The 24,673-nt window shown below is 40.6% G+C and overlaps 1 protein-coding gene across 1 annotated transcript in view; it reads right to left on the bottom strand.

Annotated features, from left to right (window-relative positions):
* Positions 1–24,673, bottom strand: part of LOC149289491 (F-BAR domain only protein 1-like) — a 72,857-nt gene that overhangs the window by 27,287 nt on the left and 20,897 nt on the right. The window contains exons 6-20 of the mRNA XM_089490544.1: positions 23,116–23,220; positions 22,897–22,995; positions 19,342–19,438; positions 19,097–19,141; positions 18,351–18,423; positions 18,211–18,235; positions 11,768–11,825; positions 9,044–9,225; positions 8,915–8,939; positions 8,284–8,335; positions 7,748–7,833; positions 6,310–6,642; positions 3,039–3,130; positions 2,844–2,949; positions 2,611–2,722 (exon numbers count right to left, since the gene is read on the bottom strand). Of these exons, the coding sequence (XP_089346670.1) occupies positions 2,611–2,722; positions 2,844–2,949; positions 3,039–3,130; positions 6,310–6,642; positions 7,748–7,833; positions 8,284–8,335; positions 8,915–8,939; positions 9,044–9,225; positions 11,768–11,825; positions 18,211–18,235; positions 18,351–18,423; positions 19,097–19,141; positions 19,342–19,438; positions 22,897–22,995; positions 23,116–23,220 (1,490 nt within the window). The remainder of the gene's footprint in view (positions 1–2,610; positions 2,723–2,843; positions 2,950–3,038; positions 3,131–6,309; positions 6,643–7,747; positions 7,834–8,283; positions 8,336–8,914; positions 8,940–9,043; positions 9,226–11,767; positions 11,826–18,210; positions 18,236–18,350; positions 18,424–19,096; positions 19,142–19,341; positions 19,439–22,896; positions 22,996–23,115; positions 23,221–24,673) is intronic.

Here is a 24,673-nt window from a genome sequence, read left to right as displayed (position 1 = left end):
CAACAAAATACATGGCTATACCACTGCAATGCCAGAGATATCTATACAGAAAACAATCCTACCTCAGATCATTATTTGTTTTATATAGTGCCATCAAATTCCGTAGCGCTGTACAACGGGTAGACAGGACATAACAAGTAGTATGTAACATAACAAATTGACTAACAGAGACAACAGGTGAGCAGGGCCCTGCTTAACCCCTTCGTGACAAAGGCTGATTTTACTTTTTGTACCATTCGTTGACAATGGCCGTTTTAACATTTCTGCGCTGCTCGTGTTTAGCTGTAATTTTCTTCTTTCCCGTTTACTGAACCCACACACATTATATATTGTTTTTTTCAGGACAAGAAGGGGTTTCTTTAGATGACATTGTTTTGATTGTATCATATTATTTACTATTAAAAAAAGTATAAAATATGGTGAAACATTTTGAAAAAAATTACTGTTTCTAACTTTTAGTTGAAAAATCTTTTACTCATCTATAAAAGGTAATGAAAAAACCTGCTAAATAGATTCTACTATTTGTCCTGAGTTTAGAAATACCCAATGTTTTTATGTTTTTTTGCTTTTTTCTACACATTATGGGGCAATATATACAGGTAGCGTTTTGCTATTTCAAAGCCATTTTTTCCAAATCTGGTAATTCTTCCCCCCCATGTGCCATTTCGGGTATCTTTGAAGCCGGCCAATGCAATTTACCCCATCAAGTCATATATTTTTGAAAACTAGACAGCCCAGGGTATTCCAAATGCTAGTATTTTAACCCTTTTCAAGCACTAATTCTACCATCAGCCTTTGTCAAACTTTATGGTAGTAATTTTTTTTGCATTTGTTTTTTCACACACATTTTACTTCAGGTATGAATAAACAGGTTCTGGTATATGTCACTATCACAAAACCGTCAATATGTGTTCAGCAACATCTCCGGAGTACAGCGATACCTCACATGAATGATTTTGCCTGGCTGTTTTGGGGCAAAAGGGCCACATTTGGGACATGCGCATTTTTCAATGTTGGACTTTGGCATTTGGGGATCCACTGCCCATGCCCTATTTGGTACATCTTTGAGCCGGGCCATTTCAGCGTGGCCAATAAAGCCATATATTTTTGAAAACTAGACACCCCAGGGTATTTTAAATGCTGGCATTTTAACTCTTTGCATGCACACATTTTACCACCAGAATTTTTTCAAAGTTTGCAGTAGTATTTTTTTGTGTGTATTTTTCCCCCACACACCTACTTTATGTATGAATTTACAGCTCCTGGTTTATGCCGCTGTCACATGACACCCCAATATGTGTTCAGCAACATCTCCTGAGATGTTCCCCTGATAGTGACATCAGTGGGAAATTATTTTTACATTTTACTGGGTTTTTTTTACTATTTTTTTCTAATTATTATTTTATTTTATTTTTTAATTTATTTTTACTAATCACACTGTGATTAGAAAGCTGGGCTCCATTGACTTGCATGGTTGAATGCAGTACCTGTATTCAACCTGCAAGTGGAGCCAGAGTTCTCTACAGGGTCAGGAGACCGTCTAGCGAACTTTTTCACCTTTATTGGTTTTTTTCCCGGGCCGCCGCCATCTTGCAGATGGCGAAGATCACCAGCAGCTGCGGCTGTGACCGCTCTCCAGAGCGGTCTCAGCCCATCCAAAGGTAAGTGTTTGGTGTCGCTGGATGCCTCCTGATCGAGGCATTCCAGCGACACCATTTAAGATTAGGAGGTGATCGTTTAAACGCTTTTAAAACGGGCGTCCGCCGCCATACAATATGGCGGTTGTTGATGCCCCGGGGAGGGGCCAGACATGGCCCCTGGTGCCGATCGTGTCGTTGCTGAATGCCTCGAGGTCAAGGCATTACAGCAACGCCGTTTGGGTGCAGAAAGCGAACGTAGATCGCTTTCTGCACCCGTTTAAAGGCGTGCCGGTTCTGGCACGTCATTTGTCATAATCGACTTGTTTTTCCGTGCTGTGCCAGAACCGGCAATTGTCATTAAGTGGTTAAACGAGATTAGTGTCTAGAGGAGAAACTAAACCTTTAATAAATCTCAAACAAAACAGCTTATAACAGGTGGAAAGATAAGAAAATCACCCATCCCCTCAGTAAAATCAATCTTCCTAACATTAAGTAAAACTTTCTAACATCACAGTGTACCGATTGAAATTGGTTGATGCCAGAGGAGGACCCTCCCGGCACCCAATAGGGTAGTTTGCACGGCCCCTTAACCCCTGACGGCGAACCTATGGATTTCCACTTCCGTCAACCCCTGCGATGCTGCAGAGATGAGGTAGGCTAGATAGGGAAGGGACCGGGGAGATTAGTAGACGAAGACGAAGATTCTTCGTTTTGTGCGTCTTCGTGTACGTTTTACCGCTGCTATCTTAGCGTCTTCGTGGCGAACAACGAAAACGTACTCTTCGTGTTCGTTTTCATGTTCGCCCGAATACGAATGCACAAGCCTAGTAATTACTATTTTAATACCTAGTACTGGTTACTGCAGGACTGGATAATAAAGATAATAATCCATGTCTATACTAACAAAGAAAACGGAGAAATGTGATGCCACAGGACACCCGACAGCCATGCAGAACCCTCCCCTACTCACCCTTCTAAATGTCCCCCTTCAAACACAGCATGTACATATTCTGTAAAAGCTGCAGCCAGGGGGAGAGACTCCTGAGATCCTAGAATGACAGGACTTGGTCCACGAGATAACCCTGAGTGGAAACAGTAGAATGACACATTAACGTTAACATTAACATAAGATGCTATTTCACAAACACAGCTGTAGAAGGTATGGTACCAAGCAGAACAACTATTATATTCAACCTAGCTCACCCAAGGATATTCCAGCTCCTGAGGATGAAGGCGAGAAGAAACCACGATCGCTGAGTGCTGAAGAGGGTGCACTTGGGCTCAACAAGGAGTGGGTGACAGAGTTGCCCTTAGTAGGTAAGAAGCGAAGGTTACTACAAGTCCTTACTAATATATAAAGAGGACTAGTTATAAGGACATCCACAGTCATTGCCTCACCATGTTGATGCTCCGCTGCACACGGGGCACTGGGGGTGGGGGTTCGGTACGTGAGCACACAGAGGAGTAAAGACCGGATGGATCCCATGAATCTACGGTACATAAATAGTTAAGTTATACCAATGCTAGAAATAACTTTTTTTAACATAATGTACTAATACAAAGGTAATCTGTACCGTAGAAGATGAATTTTGTCAAGAAAACGCACAATTACTGTACACTTAAGGGATTGCCGCTTTGGTATTAAAAGCCAAATCAAGGCTTAGGAATAGGGAAGGGTATGATAAGTTTTTAACAAAATTTGAATCACACATACAGAGTAACACTAGAGAAATACAGGAATAGTATACCAGGTATTGTGGGCGAATTGAATACAGAAGCAGCTAAATTAACTTGTGACGTACCAGGTACGCCATGCCCAAGTGGGCTCAGCGGTCCTGTGAAGCACAGGAGTGATTCTGCAGGCTCAAAACGCAATCGCCGGAAAACCAGCTTCAGGGAAGGGGGTTGTGTGTTGATTGACTCCCCACACAAGTGCGGGGACATGCCACAACATTCCCCTGCTGCCTGATCGCTCCATGAGCTACAGTGCAGCGTTAACCCCTTAAATTTTAGGGGTTAATACACGTTTTGTACGGGGCTCTGCTGCTGCTGATCTGCCTGGAAGACCAAGACCAAGCCTTCAATAGGGTTGAAACGTGGCCACACGGGTGGAAATAAAACTACACTAATTTACTCCCATTGCTGAGCACCTTTGTGATTCTTTGCGTCAAAATCCCATGTTTAAAAACTAACGCGCATGTTCCAATTTTTTGGTGGCAGGGGGTGTTTCTGAATACAAATCACAAGTTGTTTCAGTAATTCCATGTACCCAAGGGGAAAAAAATTACTGAAGTAATGGGTTTATTAAAATGATTTTTTTTATTTTTTTTTTACTGTAATGTTTAGGACAGTGACACTAAAATGGTTTAATCAAAAGTGTTAAAATGACCCCATTTGGGATGTCATCTTTTTTTAAAATTGTTATTTTCTAAATCTTGTTTAGAAACAGCGATGAGTGTCACATATTTAACTCTGTACGAGGCAAAATAAATAAAAAATACCAGGCATATGTGGTGTTTCCCCAAACAGGACAAATACCTAAATACACTTTTGGCGGTTTTTTCCCCCCATTTGCACTGGTTATATATAGTTTTTATAGTCGCCAAAAACGAACAAGCTACCAATAGTGGTAGAGATACGTGCACTGTACATATATAAACACCAAAACATATTGCAAGGAGATCACGTAAGGAAAAAAAGGTATATACAAAGTAAGTCTTTATTAAACACTACGATTTAAGTACATATAAAAAATATATAATATAAAAGCATCTCGGCACCAAGACACATATAAGAAGGTACATATGAACAGGGACACAGGACTACAGGGAACTAGGATGTAAATACGTCTGTATATGAAGGCACAAATAGGAAACACAAGGATGACCAAAGTGATCCTTGTGAAAAGGAACAAATGAAATAACATACTGCAATGGTACATCGGTGCTCAAAAGTTACTAACCAAACCTAGAAGAAAGGCTGAAAACAGCAAAAAGCCTGGTAATGAATGGTGCCAAGTCCAAACGTACCAACCCCAACGTACGTTTCGCTACAATGAGCTTCGTCAGGGGGCATATACATACGTATTTCCATCCTAGTTTCTGTAGTCCTGTGCCCCTGTTCATATGTACCTTCCTATATGTGTCTTGGTGCCGAGATGCTTTTATATTATATATTTTTTATATGTATTTAAATCATAGATTTAAATCATAGACATAAAAAGATTTAATTTGTATATACCTTTTTTCCTTACGTGCTCTCCTTGCGATAGGTTTTGGTGTTTATATAGTTTTTATAAGGGAATTATATTATGTTTATATATTTGTTGCCAACTTTATTAGGGTGAGAAGCGCAGACAGTATTTTGTTTTTTGTATACATTGTACAGCCAACACACTGTATTTGCAGCATGCTCACACTGTTTGGTAGGCCTCATATTATACATTTGTATTATTTGAGCCTGAGACTAGCTTAGCGCACCGACATTTTTTCTTTTCCCTGTTTGCACATATTTGAGGTTGTTGGCTCCTCATTAGTCTGGTTGCAGCTTGCTGTCCAGGGGTTAAATGGGAGGAGGTTTAATTGCACCTCCCCCAACACATTAATCTGGTTTTGGTAGCAGTATAAACTGCTTTGTGTACCCACTATGTAGGAGGTGAGAGTAGGTTCTCACCCTATTGAGAGTGTGCCTTGACGTGGCGGGTGAGCTTAATTATGCTTTGGCCAATTCATATAACCAAAACCTCTCATTTATATTATGTTTATATATTTGTTGCCAACTTTATTAGGGTGAGAAGCGCAGACAGTATTTTGTTTTTTATATAGTTTTTATAGCTGAAACTGTTAAAACATTTCCCTTTTCCCCCTAATTTTAATACTAAATGATGGTATATATAATTACCATTTCAAAAGAAAGCCCTACTTGTGCCCTAGTGGGCAGAGTTGAATAAAGTCATCAAAACTGCTCTGGTCATTTAGTGCAACCATGGTAACTAGAAATTATATTATATATTTTGAATAACCAACTCTTTTTGAAATTGACCTATAATTGGCAAAAACAAGAAGTAAAAGGCACCAACTTATTAGCAATGAGTCTACTTGTATAAGTTTATTCAGTGGGAGCTTTACCACTTCTTGACACCCTAAAGGACTCTCCTCAAAGCATGGAATAATGTAACTGATCATGGTCTGGTTGAAATAAACTTAACACAGACAAGTTTTGGTATGGCTGATGAATATCCATGTCTACTACTACTACTACTACATGTATAAAAAAAAAAAAAAAAACATCCTACCTAATCATTGACACTCCAGCCATCATATGCCCTTTAATGCATGAGATGCAAGGTCCCTTAAAAATGTAAACGGTGTCCCTTTTGCATGGGAGGATTCTACAGATTTCCCCTTACGCATTTGCCCCTTTGACTAACACTAGCTATTTTCTGTTTAGGAAAAAGATCTACAGGCATATATGTTACCATCTTGGGCTAGGGACTTCATAATGAGAATTTTTTTTTTTTTTTTTTTTTTTTAAATATTGGGATGACAGATTGCAGTTCAACCACAGAACAATTACCATAAAACATAATATGAACTCTTACATGCTTACTATATCAAGCAAAACTATAGAAAAGTGTTCCAATATCATGACTACCTGTCCACATACTAACCAGGTTTATTTGAAGGGGATTCTGTTGTGCCCAATGTTGTTATGACTGGAGGGCTGTCATTTGTTACTTTTTCCTCCCAAGCTTCTAAGCTTCCAGATGTCTGCAGGTCAGAAGCAATATCACTAGGGAGATCTGCTGGGGATTCGGAGCAGGAGGGTGGCGCCAAAAGGGAATCACCAGGGGAAGAATCATCACGAGGAGTCCAGGGACGTGAATCCGGTGAAGGTCCAGAGAAAGGATGGAAAGGAGAGTCCAAGCCAGAGTCTTCCACGTTCTCTGGCGAAGAGGAGGAAAAAGGAGATGGGCTAGAGTTGAGATTGTATGACTGGCACCCTATAAAAGTGAAGACCAAAATAAGTATAATCACATACACAATATAAATATCTATATATACATCTATATATACACACACACACAGACATATACACACACATACACCGATGTAATTCACAATACAAGGGAAGCACAAATCCTGTTGGCTGTACAGGCAACCCAACAATCACAGTGTACTGGAAGCTTATCAAAATCGACAATCTGCTCTGCCTAAAAACATGTAACGCAGGAAAGACCAACTTAAAAACTGTAAAATTGAATGTGTGGGGAGCTACAGTTCATTGAGGGAACCATGAATGCCGACATGTACTGTGACATACTGAAGCAGAGCATGATCCCTTTCCCTTCGGAGACTGGGCAGCAGGGCAGTATTCCTACATGATAACGACCCCAAACACACATCCAAGATGACCACTTGTGTCTTGCTAAATAAGCTGAGGGTAAAGGGGATGGACTGGCTAAGCATGTGTCCAGACCTAAACCCTATTGAGCATCTGTGAGGCATCCTCAAACGGAAGGTGGGGGAGCGCAAGGTCTCTAACATCTAACAGCTCTGTGAAGATTAAGGCAGTGCTGGAAAATTATGGTGGCCACACAAAATACCCACTTTGGGCCAAACTTGGACATTTCCACTTAGGGGTGTACTCACTTTTGTTGCCAAGGTTTAGACATTAATGGCTGTGTTTTTTTTTTTAAGGGGACAAAACATTTACAGGTGGTACATCGACACAATGAGTGTAATTTCTTCAGTGTTGTCACATGAAGAGATATAAAATATTTACAAAAAAGTGAGGGGTGTACTCACACAATTTGTGCTCATTATGAACATAAACTTTATATATACATGCCATACCTACACCAGTAAGCACACGTCTGCCTGCTGTAAAAACCTACGAGCTTAATTTTTACAGTTGACTTTTCATCTGTGGATCTATTCATAGACTGTCTAGTTTTAACAGGCTACAAGTATGACAAGGTACAGAGGAAACAGAAGAGAGATATTTCAGATTTTCATTTAAAAAAAAAAAAAAAAAAATAGTTTTCAGATTGCGTATACATTTACCCAGCCACTTAGAACAATCATTTCTAAATAAACTCAATTTACCTGTAAAATTTTCAGACTCAAAGGCAGATTCCAGTAGAGGACCACACTGGGAAGGAAGGGAGCGGCAGACAGAACTGATATCAGAGCTAAAAAGACATTCATAAAATATAGTTAAAAAGCAAAACTTAATTTAAAACAGCTTAAGGATAATAATGCCAGTGAGCATAAAATCTAGCACTTTTTAGTTGAGTTCCGAATGCGTAGATCATATTGATACTGTTGGAATTATTGTCTGTCCAACAGAGACAAACTAAGTCACATTAACTGAAATGAGGTTTATGTCACATGGTCTGAAAAGTGCACTAATGTCTATTTTCTGGCTAGGCACAGATTTATATTATACTGTATGACAGCTCTTGGCACAGATATCTAGGTGAAGCATCTGTACCAAAGAAAATGGTAATGGATACAGCCAGTTGAGAGGGATTACTTTTTTGAATACAACAATCCTATAAAGGGGCATTTTAAAGAAACGTAACCAACCATTGTAAACTTCTCTTTTGGGAAAATGAAGTTTAAGGAGAAAATTCATCTACCTGCTTGGGAGCGAGGATGGAGGAGTGCTGGATAAAGTAGCAGAACCTTTATCTGTAGAGATCATATACAAAAGATCAGGTAATCAGTGGTGGTAAAAACATATATGAGTACAGTCTCTTACTAGCAGTCATGGACAACTCACCTGTGTAAGCAAGTCCTTGGGAATCTCCAGAAGCAACACCGGCACGAACTACAGCACCTATTTAATGTTTGGATGAGCATTACTTTTCGTGTTAGGTGAAAATAAAATAAAAATAAAAAACCTTGCAAATTTGTTGAATGGATTCTGTGTTGGAAATGTTTAAACAAATCAGAGTCTGAAAAACATTGGTCTCTTAATAAAGTAATAAGCACATTAGAATGTTTCTCCTTAATGTATAATTTGAAAATCACTTCAGTGTGGGGGGTTTTCTGGACAATGCAAGAGGACAAAGAGCTAAGACATGTTAGGTATCTATGAAAACATACACAATTTTATGTTAGGTCTGGACAAAAACACATGCTTATAAACTAATTTTGTCACTTGATTTTCATTTCTTATATTGGTTGAAGAACTGATTTTTGTAAGTACTCCATATACGCAGGCTTGGAGCGAGTGCAAGAGTTAGAATTTCTAGATGTTACACTCACGTGTAGTCTGTCGCCTCACAGACACCTGCAAAGAAAAAACTATAATGTGATTCAAGCACCCATAATCAGCCAAATCTATAGTAAGAAACTCTTACCATACTTCAAAACAAAATGTTAAAACATTTTTACCCCTGCAGCTGGTGGCTGCATCAGATATCCCACTGTGTCCCGTAGCCTCTTCATCTCAGCTTCCTGATCTCCGTCATGCTCTCCAGCCTGAGGGGGTTTGATTAGAATTCGGAATCTCCGAGGCTCATCATCGTCATCAAAATCAGAGTCGCTTGAGGAGCAGCAGTGAACTGCATTGCCCCCTGGACTGTTGTTAAGATCAGTAAGTGCTTACAAAGTTTTCAGTTTAGCGTCCAAAGCAAAGTAAATGTACGTGGATACATGAACAAATAAGAAAACAAATGTATCGAAAACTATGTTCCGGGTGCAAAACTATGAGAAAGATCACGCATCTATGCAATAAGAAAACAAACCTGAGTTTACTTGTATTTTTTAATGCTGTTAAAATGCTGTCTAAGCATATTTTGGTGTGGTGTCCTATAATAGAGCCATTCTTCTCGGTAAGCATGCTATCTTTACATAGTCTGGATGACCTATGACCACAATTACAAGTGGGAAACCGGTACTTACCAGGCCCTGATTCACTTTATGACCAGAATGTGGACATCCCTCCTAATTACTGAGTTTAGGTGTTTCAGCCACAACGATTACCAACAGGTGTATAAAGTCAAACACAACAGCATCTATAGACAAATATTGGTAGTAGTGTAGTAGTGAAGAGCTCCATGACTTTAAACATGGCACGGTCATAGAATGCCACCATTGCCACAAGTCATTTTGTTAAATGTAGGCCTGCAAGATCCAGTAGATGCTATTATTGTAAAGTAGAAGTGTCTAGGAGTAAGAGCTCCTACCAATCCTCTATAGCATCATTCACTATGGAGTTCCTAACTGCCTCTTGAAGCAACATCCGCACAAGCACTGTGTGTCGGTAGCCTCATTTTAATGGCCGAGCGGCTGCAAACAAGCTAGGATCACCATGCACAATGCCAAAGGTTAGCTGGAGTGCTGTAAAGCACACACCATCACTGGAGTAATGGAAATCCCGTATTTGCTCGTTTTATATTCAAGGTCATCTTCTAATAAAAAAGAAAAAAAAGAAAAAAGCCTACACAAGCCTTTGATCACTCCCAATGGAGCGATCCTGTCCCAGCTGCCATAGCTTCAGGGACAAGCCTGATCGTTTCTTCGAGCTTCACACGAGATATATAGGGTTATTTTGTTGTTTAGGCCCAATTTGTACTTTTATTTTTTATGTTTTACATATATTTACAGATATCACAGAGTGCAGCATTGGTCCCAAAATTTGCCTGACGTGAAAAATTAAAAGAACTCAAAATCTGTTTTCCCATTAGATTTGTGTTTGTGGTGGGCCACATGAAAAGGTAAGTGGGTTGTCTGAAATACTTAGGTGAGGTGCCTTCAGAGAATATATAGTTTGGTGTTTTTTTGTGCTTAGGTGTAGTTTTAACCCCTAAAAGCATGGGATGTACCTTCCTTGTTCAACTGTAACAAGTTGAAACCACTTTGCACTCTCATGGTTTGGTGGAAACACAGAAATGCAGGTATAGATCAACTGAATAAAATATACAAACCCTGTATTTACAGATACAGGGTAAATAAATAACACCTGGAAACATAACATTGCAGGTACGGAGCAACTGAATAACAATCCCAGCCTTTGAAGCATAGATCAAATGAAAAATCACAACCAAACTCAGCATTGAAGGTATAGATCAAGTAAATGCACGGGAACCCCAAATTCCAGGCATAGATCATACGTCACACACCTCAAATGCCAGCCCTGGTGCCCAGATTGGACACAGATACATGACTCGCCCAGATTGCAGCCATAGTGGGCTCCTCCAGTTCTGTTTTACACACACCCTTTATTAATTCTATACCTTTTTGGCCCAAAACAGGAACAGTAATGGATAGACAGTCAGAGTGCACACATACAATGCCTGCCCATAAACACAATTGTCCCTACACAAACATCTTGGCCTACACTTGCCCTTGCATCCACACACTTGCATGCCATAACATACAATCTTTAAACCTTCCTTTCTCATTATCATCTCTTTTCTTCTCCCCCCCCCTCTGTTTCTCCCCCTTATTAATCACTCCACCCCTCTCTATCACTCTGTTCTCTGTGGGAAGAGGCAGCTCCTCTACTGCAAACATGGAAGGACATCTTCCTAGTGAGGTCGTTACTCAATGGAGATCTCTGATCTGATGCCTTATTGGACCATTTACACTACAAAGGACTGTTCCTAGCCAGCACAGGCTCCGTTACATGCTGTACCCAGTGACTAATTGCCTTAACCGGGGGAAATAACAGCAGTCTCATAGGCTTCAGCTTCAGAGGGAAGTTCAGGGAGTGGGTGGAGTGTATTAATACATCATTGGCTGTAACAAGTTACAGTAAAAGTTACAATTAATCATTCCTTGCAAAAAAAAAAAATACAAGAGTGCAAATAGGACAGGGCCTTTTTATTAATAACATCTATGCTAAACCTGTGCTTGGTTACTTTTGTGTTTAATATATTTTTTTACATGAATGTATCTGTCATATTTCATTCATACAGGTCAACCCCCCCCAAAAAAAGATTTTATAAGGTTCATAAATAAACCAACAGTGCATGAACATGACTAAGACAATATTTCATAAGAAAAGCATCACAAGATCTATAGAGCAAGATGGTTTTGTGTGAAACAAGTCAACATTACCAATGTCTTCAGCGCTCACTTTTTATGGTCAAACATACTAAGATAAAAGGATACTGGTTACATTATCTTCTGGACGGATCGTATAACCTTCTTCATCTACATCTGGTATATCCTAAAAAAGTAAATACAGTAATATGATATTGGTAGAATACATACACATTTTTTTCTATACATCTATATCTCTTTACACGCACACACACACGATATATACAGTTGTGTTTTTACATATCGGGGCATAATAACAATCTGTTCCTTCACAGGTCTAAAAAAAGATAGGTAAATACAACCTCATATGAACATGAAACATTACACCGTGTCATGATGTATTCAACAAAAATAAAGCCAAAATTAGGAAGCCATGTGTGAAAAGCTAAGTACACCCTCTTTGCTTTCATAGAAATTAAGATACTAAGTAGCAGACAGGTGCTGTTAATCAAATACCCTTGATTCATTAATCAGCAAGTGTGACCACCTCTAGCCTGGAGCATTTAGGTGTGTGTTAGCACAATGCCAAGGAGGAAAGACATCAGCAACGATCTTAGAGAAGCATTTGTTGCTGCCCACGAATCTCGGAAGGGTTATGAGGCTGTTTCCAAACAATGTAAAGTCAATCATTCTACAGTGTGAAAGGTTATTTAACCCCTTCGCGACCTTTGCCGGTTCAGGACCGTCATGACAAGAAGGTCACTAAATGACCTTTGACGGTCCTGAACCGTCAAAAAATTAAATAAGCTTAGAAAGTGATCAACGATCACTTTCTTCGCTTAAACGGCGTTACTGTAACGCCTCGATGTCGAGGCATTCAGTAACGCCGAGATCGGCATCGGGGGCCATGTCTGGCCCCTCCCCGGGGCATCAACAGCCGCCATACATTGTATGGCGGCGGACGCCCGTTTTAAAAGCGTTTAGGAGGCGATCAACGATCGCCTCCTAAACTTAAATGGTGTCGCTGGAATGCCTCGATCAGGAGGCATCCAGCGACACCAAACACTTACCTTTGGATGGGCTGTGACCGCTCCGGAGAGCGGTCACAGCCGCAGCTGCCGGTGATCTTCGCCATCAAGCAAGATGGCGGCGGCCCGGGAAAAAAAACAATAAAGAAGAAAGAGTTCGCTAGACGGTCTCCTGACCCTCTAGAGAACTCTGGCTCCACTTGCAGGTTGAATACAGGTACTGCATTCAACCAAGCAAGTCAATGGAACCCAGCTTTCTAATCACTATGTGATTAGTAAAATATTAAAAAAAAAAATAAAAAATGAAAAAAAAATAAAAAAAAAAATGTGCTAACATTTAAAAATAATTATGCAGTGATGTCACTTGATGAGCCATCCAGTACCAGCAAAATGTGTAAAAAAAATATAAAAAAAGTATTAAAAAAATAAAATAAAAAAATAAAGTTTATTATTTTGAGCAAGTGCTAAAATTTCTCAAAAATCTCAACAAAGTTAAAATAAAAGCACTTCAAATACCCAAGGGGTGTCTAATATATAAAAAAAAAATGAGTGATGGGGTAAATTGGAGTGGCCGAGCTCAAAGATAGGGCATAGGTACAGACTGACCAAAATGGAGAAAAAAGCGCACTTCCCAAATGTGGCATTTTAAGTCTCAAACAACCCTACAAACCCATGCATGTCGGGTATCACTGCACTCAGGAGATGTTCCTGAACACACATTGGGGTGTTGTTTGACAGTGACATATACCAGAACCTGTATATCTATAACTAAAGTACAATTTGTGTGAAAAAAAAATAAAAATTACTATTACAAAGTTTGACAAAGTGTAGTTCTATAATTGGTGCATGGAAAGGGTTAAAATAACAGCATTTGGAATACCCTGGGGTGTCTAGTTTTCAAAAATATATGGTCTGACCGGGTTAAATTGAGTTAACCGGCTTCAAATATATTCCAAAGAGGAGATGGAGGCAGACTGACCAGATTTGTTAAAGATTTGGAAATCATAAAACGCTGCTTGTACTTATTGCCCTATAACTTACAAAAAACAGCAAAAAAACATAAAAACATTGGGTATTTCTAAACTCAGGACAAGTAGTAGAATCTATTTAGCTAGTTTTTTTTCTTGCTTTTTTAGGTGAGTAAAAGATTTTTCAAATAAAAGTCATAAAATGTGTTTTTTTTCAATTTTTCACCATGTTTTTTTTATTTTTTTGATAGTAAATAAGATGATACGATCAAAAAAATGGTATCTGAAGAAAGCCCATCTTGTCCTGAAAAAAACAATATATAACTTATGTGGGTACACTAAATGGGAGGAGAAAATTACAGCTGAACACAAGCACCACAAAAGTGTCAAAAAACAGCCTCGGTCCCACAGGGTACAAAACGAAAAATGAGCCCGGTCCTTAAGGGGTTAAAAGTGGAAATCACTCAAGTCGGTTGCAAATCTTCCCAGGAGCAGACCTCCCGGCAAATTCACCCCAAGGTCATACCGTGCACTGTCCAGAGAAATTGCAAAAAACACAAGAGTTACATCTCAGATGCTACAGGCCCTCAGTTAGCATGTTAAATCATAATGTTTATGGCAGTACAATTAGACAAAGATGGGTGGGTTGGAAGGGTTGTCAGAGCCTCTTCTCTTGAAAAAGACAATGGCCACACAGCTTAGTTTTGTCCTTTGGACAGCGTATCAGCACAAACACCTCATACCAATGGCAGAGGGGTGATGATTTGAGTCAAATGTGAGATTAAAGCTTGACCGATATTGGGTCATCCAACGGGACAATGATCCCAAGCACACCAGCAAATCTAGTACAAAATGGCTGAAAAGGAAAAGAATCAAGGTGTTCCAATGGTCCTTGCAAAGACCTCAACCTTACTGAAATGCTGTGGTGGTTCCTTAAGAGAGCTGTGCATAAGCAAATACCTGTAAACCTCAATAAACTAAAGCAACGTTGTAAAGAAGAGTGGGCCAAAATTCCTCCACATTGATGTGCAAGACTGATAGTCACACACAAAAACAATAACTTGAAGTTACTGCTGCTAAAGGTGGCTCCACAAGCTACTGAATCATAAGGTGTACTTACGTTTTCACACACATGGCTTCTCTATTTTAGCTTTATTTTTGTTGAATAAATCATAACATGGTAAAATGTGATGTGTTCATCTGAGGTTGTATTTACCTAATTTTACACCTAAGGAACAGATGGTTATTAAATCCATAGAAAGAGGGTGTACTTTTTTCACATAACTGTACACACACACATATATATATATATATATTTCAGGCTTTTTCTTTTTTCCTAAATTAATATTCAAATTTGGGGGGGGGGGGGGGTCATCTCATAATCTAGTAAATACAATATATATATTAGAGGGGAGCTCCATCCTCCTCTCTGGCAGCCGGTGAATGTCTGTGCGATTTGACATGACCTTCCGGTGCTCATAGAGGCCCCGGCAGAAGTGCCAGGCAGTAGCAAAGGTTGTCTATGTGCATCATGCAGACAATTACTGGCTGCCAGAAAGGAGGACCCCCCCCCCACACACACACAGCGCTGCATGGGACCTGGTTCGTTCTCTCTGGCAGCCGGTGAATTTCTGCGTGGCAGGGAGGGACAGTGACATAAGGTGGTATAAGGCATGCCCTGTGGGCAGACTGGCAAATAAAAAAAAGATGAAAAAATAGTTTACATGTGAATTAATATTTACTAGTATTTTTCCCCTACAGGGTAGTCTTATATTCAGGCTGTTTTTTTCCTAATATTCAAATTTTGGGGGTTGTCGTATAATCTAGCAAATACAGTAGCATTAGGCTCTTTTGTTGATAAGCCCTGAAACTCACACAAATATCTTGTTAATGCAATGATTACCAGAAATGTTTCCCAGCCCTATTTTCATGTTGCATACACTTTGGGTAGAAATTAATGCATTTTCCCACATGAAAATCTGGATACGCATTCTAGATTTAGAAAATGTCTGCTTTATTTATCCTCCTGTCTGAGCTACCGCTACTAGAAGCTCAATCTTCTTGGGTTCAGTAGGGAGTTTAGAAGATAGAAGTCTCACTTTCTAACTTTTCAGAATTGTCTGTACTGTGGCAACACATGGATCAATGTCCCACTGTGTAGATTTGGAATGCAATTCAAAATCTGGCAAAAATTTGGTAAAGCTTATTTTTGCCTGCATTCTAACACAGAAACACAATTCAGTCTTTTATTCCTCAGCGGATCTCTTCCAAAAACACTTGGAGTGATAGTCCCAACTTAGTATGTCTGCTAGTACATCTCCACCAAATTCCAACAGCATAAAGTAAGAACTGATTTTGCCCAAGACAGAATCAGTTGTGCTGGTCACATAAAGCAAGGAGGATGCATACCACTTTGGTTGTTTCATATAAGCAAATATGTTAACATTGCTTGACTCATTCTGAACAGAGTTTTCCATTGGGTACAAAATACTTTTAGCGTCAATCACATGGATTCCCCTCACAAAAATACTAGGACACTCAGGTTCCCATAAACCAACCTTTTAACTGCACTTTCCATCCAAAAAGAAAGACATCTGTGATCAGGATACTCATGCTGATATAATCAGGCTTTTCTAAGAGAACTTGTGCACTCATCAGTGCTACTGATCATCAAGGACCCAGTTTATCTGTCCCCTATATAGAGATATATCTCTAGTTGTAATAGAAAAAAAAATGGCTCCAATGAATAGCTGGTATGGTAGCTGCCAGAAGCACCAGAATTGTTGTAAAAAAAAAGGCAGATCCACAATTTCAGAAATTTTGGATGAACTATTATAAGTATATGAGCATTTGCATCAAGTTCCCTGTGCATCGAGTCAAGAACATTTGTCCTACAAAACAGTAGCTCCGTTTTTAAGAGTTACTTTAAAAGAACCAATTCAAATAGCATAGGTCTGAAGAATACATATGGTACCAGGAATGTCTTGAATGGAAAACACACTGCCTGCTCCAAAAGGGTGTATGGGTTTAAGCCCCTTTTTACTAAGATTTTTCCAACTGGCAATACTACAACTTTCTTAACATTCACTAATGGATACCAGATGCTAGAGGAGTGTCTTCCAACTCAAAGCTATATCAGTCACTTATTGTCCTCAGCATCCACTGATCTGACATGACTTTGCATTTAAAAAGGAGGTACAATCAAGTAAAAAGTATGTCCCCTTTTAGAAAACGAATGTTTCAGTCACAAAGCCTCACGGACAACTGTTTAATGCCATATTTGCGATAGCCAGTCTCATGAACTAAACATACGAGTCACCCATCAAATCAGTTTGAAATCATCTGGTGTCTGCAACATTTGATTTTGCTTCCATTCCAATTACTTTTCAAGCTGCAACCTCAACACAACTATTGCAGATCCAAACTGCCTTACATGATGCCCCTGAGAATAGGCAGGCTGTGCGTTTAGATGTTTCTGCTCTTCTGTTGATAGTGTCTCCAAAAAGGCATGTGTGGTCTTTAGTGGGAATAAGCACATGCCTTAATAGGTGTGCAAAAGCATTACACCATTTAAGTTCTGTTTCTCATTCAATATGAGGAAAATGATGGTCTCTTATCAGTATACTCCACCCCTTGCAGCATAATGCCCTTAAATACTGATACTAAAATCATCTGGGTTTGGGAATTCAATTAACTTATCATGAATAACCTCTTTCTCTACAGATTCCATAACTGATATTACTGCCTTTGCAAATTTAGGAACGGAACTAACACCAAACTACTTAAGACTCTGTACAACTGAAAATCATGTATCATCTTGGCCTGGTGCAAAAGACCTTAAAAATTCTTACAGGCTTTTTGTGACACAATATAGAAAGACTTTGTTTTACCCAAACTACTCTGAATCCGTGATCATCAGACTCTCATAGGTCTTGCAAATGAAATCAATGTTAATGTTTTATGATATTCTTCTTATAGCCAGCTCCCCCCCACCCATTTTTCATGGATCAGTTGGTCCTCAGACAAAAAACTAAATAAAGTGAAAACCTCATACCACCTATATACTTATGAACCTGAAAAAAATAAACCTGCCAAACTACCCTTTAAATCAATCAGGATTTGTTGCTCGATGATCACTGTTGCTCTCCTTCTGAACACTGCTGTCCATGTTTCAGAGAACCAGGCATGCCCGCTGTGCAAGGGAATACTCTCCCACTATCAAACAAAAGTTCCAACCAGTCCCAAGTGGCAACAGGAAGTTAGCCTCACTGTATCTGAAGCCCAGAATGGATGCTAGGAGAATTTATCATGCAAGTGTATTCTGTTTACATTTTTTATCAAGAATAGTCTGGTTTAAAAAAAACAAAACAAAACAAAAAACAAAAAAACAATCACTGACCAACAAGAACACTGAATAGACTACTGAACCTTATGCAGCTGTGGATTTTATTTGATACCCTTGCAGAACTGCCTCTGCCTAGGTAGAATCTTAACTATAAATCATCATGTTTTGTTTAAGTGTACTTGAAAGCTACAGATTGAATGGATTTTCCCAGTGAACTGGTGGGCTACTTACAACACATTCTGGCTCCAAGGCTTCCCTGCAAGACAGAGGAAAAATGTAAAATAGCTGGTTATTTCTCTTGTCATTGATCCAATTAGTCTACTCAGCTGTAACACATACAATGTCCGGTTAAATCCATTTCAAGAACTTACAAAGGGCGAGTACCCTTTTCCTTCTTGCTCAATCCTCGAATGCGGAAAGGTTTGGACCATGTACGCTTTACTCCTGTGGGACAGAAAGTAAGAACTCTAAAGATGCATTCAAGTCTCTGTGCACACATGCTTTCGTCCATTTCTACTAAATCAGAACACACACTTAAATACACCTTTGGTACATGATTGTACTGCTCCTGTTCTGTACTTCCTAACTAAAAGGGAATGAAAGCATGTACGCCAGCTGAGTATCATACTCAGTGTACTGAAATTATGTAGGGTTTGGTAGAGGTGACAGACGTGTTTTTTTTTTGGGGGGGGGGGTGTTTTCTTTCTTTAAACAAAAAAAAAAACAAAACAAGTACTTCCCTTTGCTGCACTGTGATAAAAATACTTGGATATTCAATTTGATCATGCTGTCAACAAGGACAGGAGGTACTAAAGTGTGGATTGGTTCTACAGCTAAATTACCCTTTAGCATAGACACAATTAACTACAACATCATTATAAAAGGGCTAACCCTAGCAAATTTCTCTGCAAGAGCTGGCTTTGAATAAGGAATAGTTCAATCAGTAAGATGACTTAAGAAATGTGATTTATATACACACACACACACACACACACACATACATATATACACACACACATATTAATGTATAGTGACCACTACTACTCTCCTCCCAATGCCAACTTTTGTTAACACAGCAAAAAACAGGCCGATAGAAGAAGAAAATAAGGATGCTTGCCTTCTAGAGGGGTGGGAAAGCGAAAACCTTCAAATTCCACAGCGTCTGAAAACAAAGGGGGGGGGGAAACCCAACATGAAATGATTGCTGTACTGTGGTGAAGAGAGTGAAGCACACCACTTTTATGACTCCACTCACATTAACTTCAGTTCTTACTCATCCGTCTACTAGCTCCTGCGTCTCCCAGTCCAAAAACTGTACAACAGTTCAATCGTAGTAACATGAGTGTAAGTTGTTCCTCTCACCTGGTCTGTCTGTTCCAGTGCCATTGTTTTCTGCAAAACTCCTGATTAGCTTCTCAATGGCCACATTTTCCATGTTGTGATTGAACTCTTCCTGTACCTGAAAAAAGATTTTGATAAAGCAGAAAACTTAAGACTAACAAGATTGTGAAGGGAAGTGGAAAAATAATGGGGGTGCGGGAATTAAACTTAAGAGGATAACATTGCAACCTGGGAACACAATATATCCCTTGCTCATCTCACGGCAGTACACACGAGACTCCAACTCCCAGCAAGTTAGGGAAGGAAAACAAACGTATTAAAAAAAAAAAAAAAAGTCCGGCTAGCTGTTGGGGAAGATGACGCTTGAGTTTTGAGCTCCATCGATCACCTGGTTTAATCAGAACTTACACCTAATAATTTGTAGACATGGTACGCAACAAGCAGCAGTCCTAGTCTGGGGATGGTGCTGCTTCATCCACACCATCTCTCAGGGAGCACTTTCGAACACCCCATCAGTGTTGGCCTCGCAGACACTAGAGGACCACGAGGTAGCTTCACCCTTGAGTTCCCTCGAATCCGATGACAGGGGTGCTGCCCCCCCCCCTGCCTGGGGAGCCAAGTGTACCTACCTGTTCAGCGGAGATCCAGCAGCTCTTCTCCTCAGCTCCATGGCGGGAGGACTTCAGCACTTTGCTTTTGGAGCTCAAGCATACTGCAGCCAAAGCTTAGAGTGGAATGTGGACTCGCAGCACAGGAAGCAGATTCGGCTCGACAAGAAAACTGCAGACATAGCAAGAACCTCTGCCCAACATGCCTTCTACCTGGTCAAATATCGGCGGCGCTTGGAGGATCTCGATAATCTGGGCCAGCAGCCCAATGCGCGCATCAGGGGACTAACTGAAGATGATGTTGGGAGTCGTGTGGTGCGCTTATTTAACAGCCTTCTGGGTCGACCCCCTGAGGCAGAGATCCATCTGGATAGAGCTCACAGAGCTCTGAGGCCTAAGGGTCCCCCGACATCACCACCGAGGGATGTGATATGCTGCATCACGGACTTCCAGCTGAACAAGCAGATCATGTGCAGGGTGAGGGAGGTGGGTTCCTGGACCTACAGTGGATCTAGCATCACATTTTATCAAGACCTCTCGGACATCACCCTCACTGCTGAGGGGGTTACCCTTTCAGCCCCAATGTAAGATCCTGGGGCACTACCTTTACACTCAGAGTTATTAGTCTCCCTCCAGGATTTGCTCTTACCTCATATTCTGATCGCAGACTGGCATCTGCCTGATTTACTACGGAAGCGCGGTGCTGAGGCTAGGGATCTGAGGCCTTCCAGACGGGAGGGGATGGCGACAGGTGGTGCTACTCGACGCCGGAGTGCGATCTCAGTGATTCCTGAAGCTACAGCTGCTGAGGAGTTATCTTTTGGATGGAGATTGGCAAGGATTCCCGGGGGCTACGCGTGTGTTGCAGTAGGTTGGTGGTTCCTGATCTTTGCCATTCCAGAATGGGGACAGTGATGCCTTTGGCTGTCCCCCAGGCCCATACCTATGTATTCCATCTTTGGAGTTGGGCCCCTGCCTTTCCATCTAAGGCTCTGGTCCTTGGCTATGGTTGGGACCTCCTCCACCCCTGCGGACAATTCAGACTTTTTATCCCTCTGCTCCTGGTGCCCTGATGAGATGGGTGGGGGTCTTATATTCGCTCTTCGTTTTTAGTTACGTTTCTGTTTATCTTGCTGTATCCGTTATGGAAGAGTTATGTCCTATGCCTTTTGTGCCCCTCGGGACTTGCTGTTCATAGGTTGGAATGTTGAATATTGGGGAGAGACGTTTGAGGTTAGGTGACTGGTGGAGGGTGTGCTTTTCATTATTTGCTGTGTGTATTATATGTTACTGGAGGTGGGTGGGTATGGGTTGTTTTTGAGGGGGAGGGTATTGCTCCTTTGACCTTTCGAACCTAGGGCAGTTTGGTTTGATGCCAAGCATTTGATGTCAGGCAGATTTTTGGGGAGTCCTGTTTTTTACGGGGCAAGTTTGGTTTAGGGTTGTGGGAGTGGGGTGGTTAGGGGTGAAACTTCCCCAACTTCTTTTATAGACTGGGTTGTCCTTTTTCCACTACACCTCAAAGTGCATGAAAAATAATTTTAATAGGTGGGAAATAAACGTACTGCCATGGGACGAGCAAGCTAAAAGAAAATTCCCGTTAAGTAGAAATATTTTTCATTTAAGGCCCCAAACTTGATAAACCATGTGCTTGCTTTATGCATAGGTGCACAGTCATGCTGGAACAGGAAAAGGCCTTCCTCAAACCGGTACCAAAAAAGCTGGTAGCATACAATCATGCAAGACTTCTATTTTGAATGAATGTATCATAATCTGAATGAACACAATGTTCCATTCATGTAAAGTGACCAATCAGCAGCAAAAGTAAAAACAAAAAAAAAAATCATAAAGTTAAAAATGATCCAGCAGAAGGCGGTTTTCAGTAGAGGGGACTGTCATTAAAAAAAATTAGTAACAGGCTGATCAGACATGAGGGGCAGGAATATAAACAGCACCAGCCTACCCTTAAGCACTTTCCATTCAAGGGGCATGTTGAAGCAGCAGTCAAATTGTCTCCATAATTGATGAGGAGCAATTCAAGCAGCTGCTAGTTTTCCTCACTCCCCACTACTGCCTCCACTTGTTTCACCATCTTCAGCGCACAGGATGCCTTTCTTTCGCTGATGGCACACCAGGGGCAGCCCAAAGTGTTGGATGGCTGCTCTAGGCATTAGTGGTAACAGCTAGTGCATAGGTTTTGGTTGAGCAGCACACATCAGCTCACAGTTTGGCAGCTCTCAGGAAGATACAGTGGCGGGACAGATGTGGGTTTGGGCTGCACCACACAAATATTGCACACTCTACATCAGGACATAGTCACCCACTGGAACTCCACCCTGGACATGATGGAGCAGGCCCTAGAGCTTTAGCAGGCCCTTTAATCCACGTCCTCTGAGCATTGGTGTGCCCAACTCATTGGACAGATAGAAATGGGCATTAATGGTGTAGGTAGTGGCAGTCCTGAAGCCTTTAAGGCCCAAAACTAAGAATTTAAGCCAAAAGCATTGCAGTTTGGCCCTTATTTATCCACCCGATTCAGAAAATGCATAACTTCCTGGAAGACAATGAGGTCTTACCAGGAGACAGACCACAACTGGAGGTTGAAAAATTGACAAGGAGGCTGATAGAGGAGCTGACTGGTGGCATGTAAGATGTCATGGACACCCTAGAGTACATGGTGGCCACCCTTAGATGGTAATCTTGGATCACAAAGACTACAGTGAGATCTATTAAATACCATCCAAGTGGAACAGCTTATACAACATTGGCAGCAACTGAGGTTTTACAAGTTGGGCTCAATGGTAACTCACCATGAGGAAACCATGAACATGGAATCCTGCAAAAACTTAAATTCAGACAGTCTTAATAAAGCAAATTAAAGTAGTTGAGTGAATGAATGCCTACTTACTTAGAGCAGCATACACAACTCATAGATGTTTGGGAAACAGAGGGTGTTCTATAGCCCTACCTGTCCAATCTGTACATGTGTGTCCTCTACGGAGTGTGAGTAGGCTGCAACAAGGTGCTTCATGTGTCTAAGGTGAGATGCCTCTGTGTCCTGGAAAGCCTGGCAGATAGAAAAAAAAGTGGTTAATTTTGTTGCAGAGGACTCTGCATCACCAAGCAATTTTCTATATCCTAAATAAGGTCCTCAATCTGTAGTACAAACAAGATGCAAATCACAGACCTGCGCAGACTGCAACATTTTCCCTTCAAACTCTAAGCGTACAGCATTGTACTTCTCAACAGAGCAACGCAAAGACTCTGCCGCCTTCCTGGTCTTCAGTTCTGCCTGGGAAGTGGAAGGAGACAGTATGAGGCTAGTAATACAGTACTATGCAAAAACACAATAGAGACCGGCAGATTAAAAATGACATCAACTTGTAAAACCGGCAGACATCAAACAGCACTGAACAGCACTGGGAGACAAACAGGTTTCCCTAACAATTTCCTCTGCATTTGGCACCATCAATCATTCCTTCAATCCTGACCAGTTTACCAGTCCCTGACAATTAATTAAAATATCAGAACAGCATGATCCTGCCACCACCATGCTTCATTGTGGTGTTCTCTGGTTGGTGAGATATATTAGGTTTTTGCCAGACACATTGTTTTCCTTGCTGGCCAAAAAGCTCAATATTAGTCTCACCTGACCAGAGTAGTTTCTTCCATGTTTTGGGAGCCTCCCACATGCCTTTTGGCAAACAGTGTTTGCTTATTGTTTTCTTTAAGCAATGGCTTTTCTGTACACTCTTTGATAAAGCCTAGCTCTGTGGAATACACGGCTTAAAGTGGTCCTATGGACAGATACTCCGATCTCCGCTGTGGAGCTTTCTATCTAGAGTTATCTATGTTGCCTTTCTGAATAATGCCCTCTTTGCCTGCTCCGTGTGTTTTGGTGGGTGACTCTCTTGGGAGGTTTGTTGTGGGGCTTTTTTTTTTTTTTTTATATAACCCAACCCTGATCTGTACTTCTCCAAACTTTAATGACCTGTTTGGAGAGTTCCTTGGTCTTCATGGTGCTTGCCAGAGGTTGACCTTCCCTTAATACAGAGAAGAAAATATCCACCTGTCTATTTAGTTTAGTCAGGCCTAGTGGAGGTTATATGAAAGATTTCATGGTCTGTAATGTACAAGCAAAAATTGATTTTAGGCGCTCATATACACTGCACACATCACTGAGTTGCATTAAATGGAAGGTTTTTCTATGGTTTAAACGTAGCATTTTCTGTGTGTTCTTAGGTAGAACATACGATTGCTCTATGAGATTTAGTCGAGCTGTTTAATTGCTAGGTTTTGTGACAATGTTGAGGCCAATTAAGGTTTTGTCAGGTCACCAAATCGAATATATATATATAGTGCAGACGTCCACCGGCTGCCAGACAGGAGGATCCAGGTCCCCTGCAGCACTGCAGGGGATCTGGATGTTAGTCTTTTAGTCAGACCTCTGTAGTCTAAGAGGACCCCGAATATAAAACAGGGGTATTTTTCAGAGCATTCTGTTGAGTTTTTACAGTAGAATGTGAAGGTAAGGGACCTAGTTAGAAAAGACAAATAAGGAGAAATGTATTATCTGTATGTTTATAAAAGGAAGAATTTCTATATGACGGCGCTATATAAAAACAATAATAATAATAATACTCAAGAGTAAACAGAAATTGGACCTCAAGGGATACATCCAAAGTTATTAAAAGAACTTCAGAATGCAGACTTATTTAACCCCTTGAGGACCGGGATTTTGATAC

Source organism: Sceloporus occidentalis, unplaced genomic scaffold (genome assembly GCF_023333645.1).
Source record: "Sceloporus occidentalis isolate IW3139 unplaced genomic scaffold, rSceOcc1.0.p SCAF_45, whole genome shotgun sequence".
NCBI lineage: Eukaryota > Metazoa > Chordata > Lepidosauria > Squamata > Phrynosomatidae > Sceloporus > Sceloporus occidentalis.
This window is presented reverse-complemented; position numbering and strand designations above follow the sequence as displayed.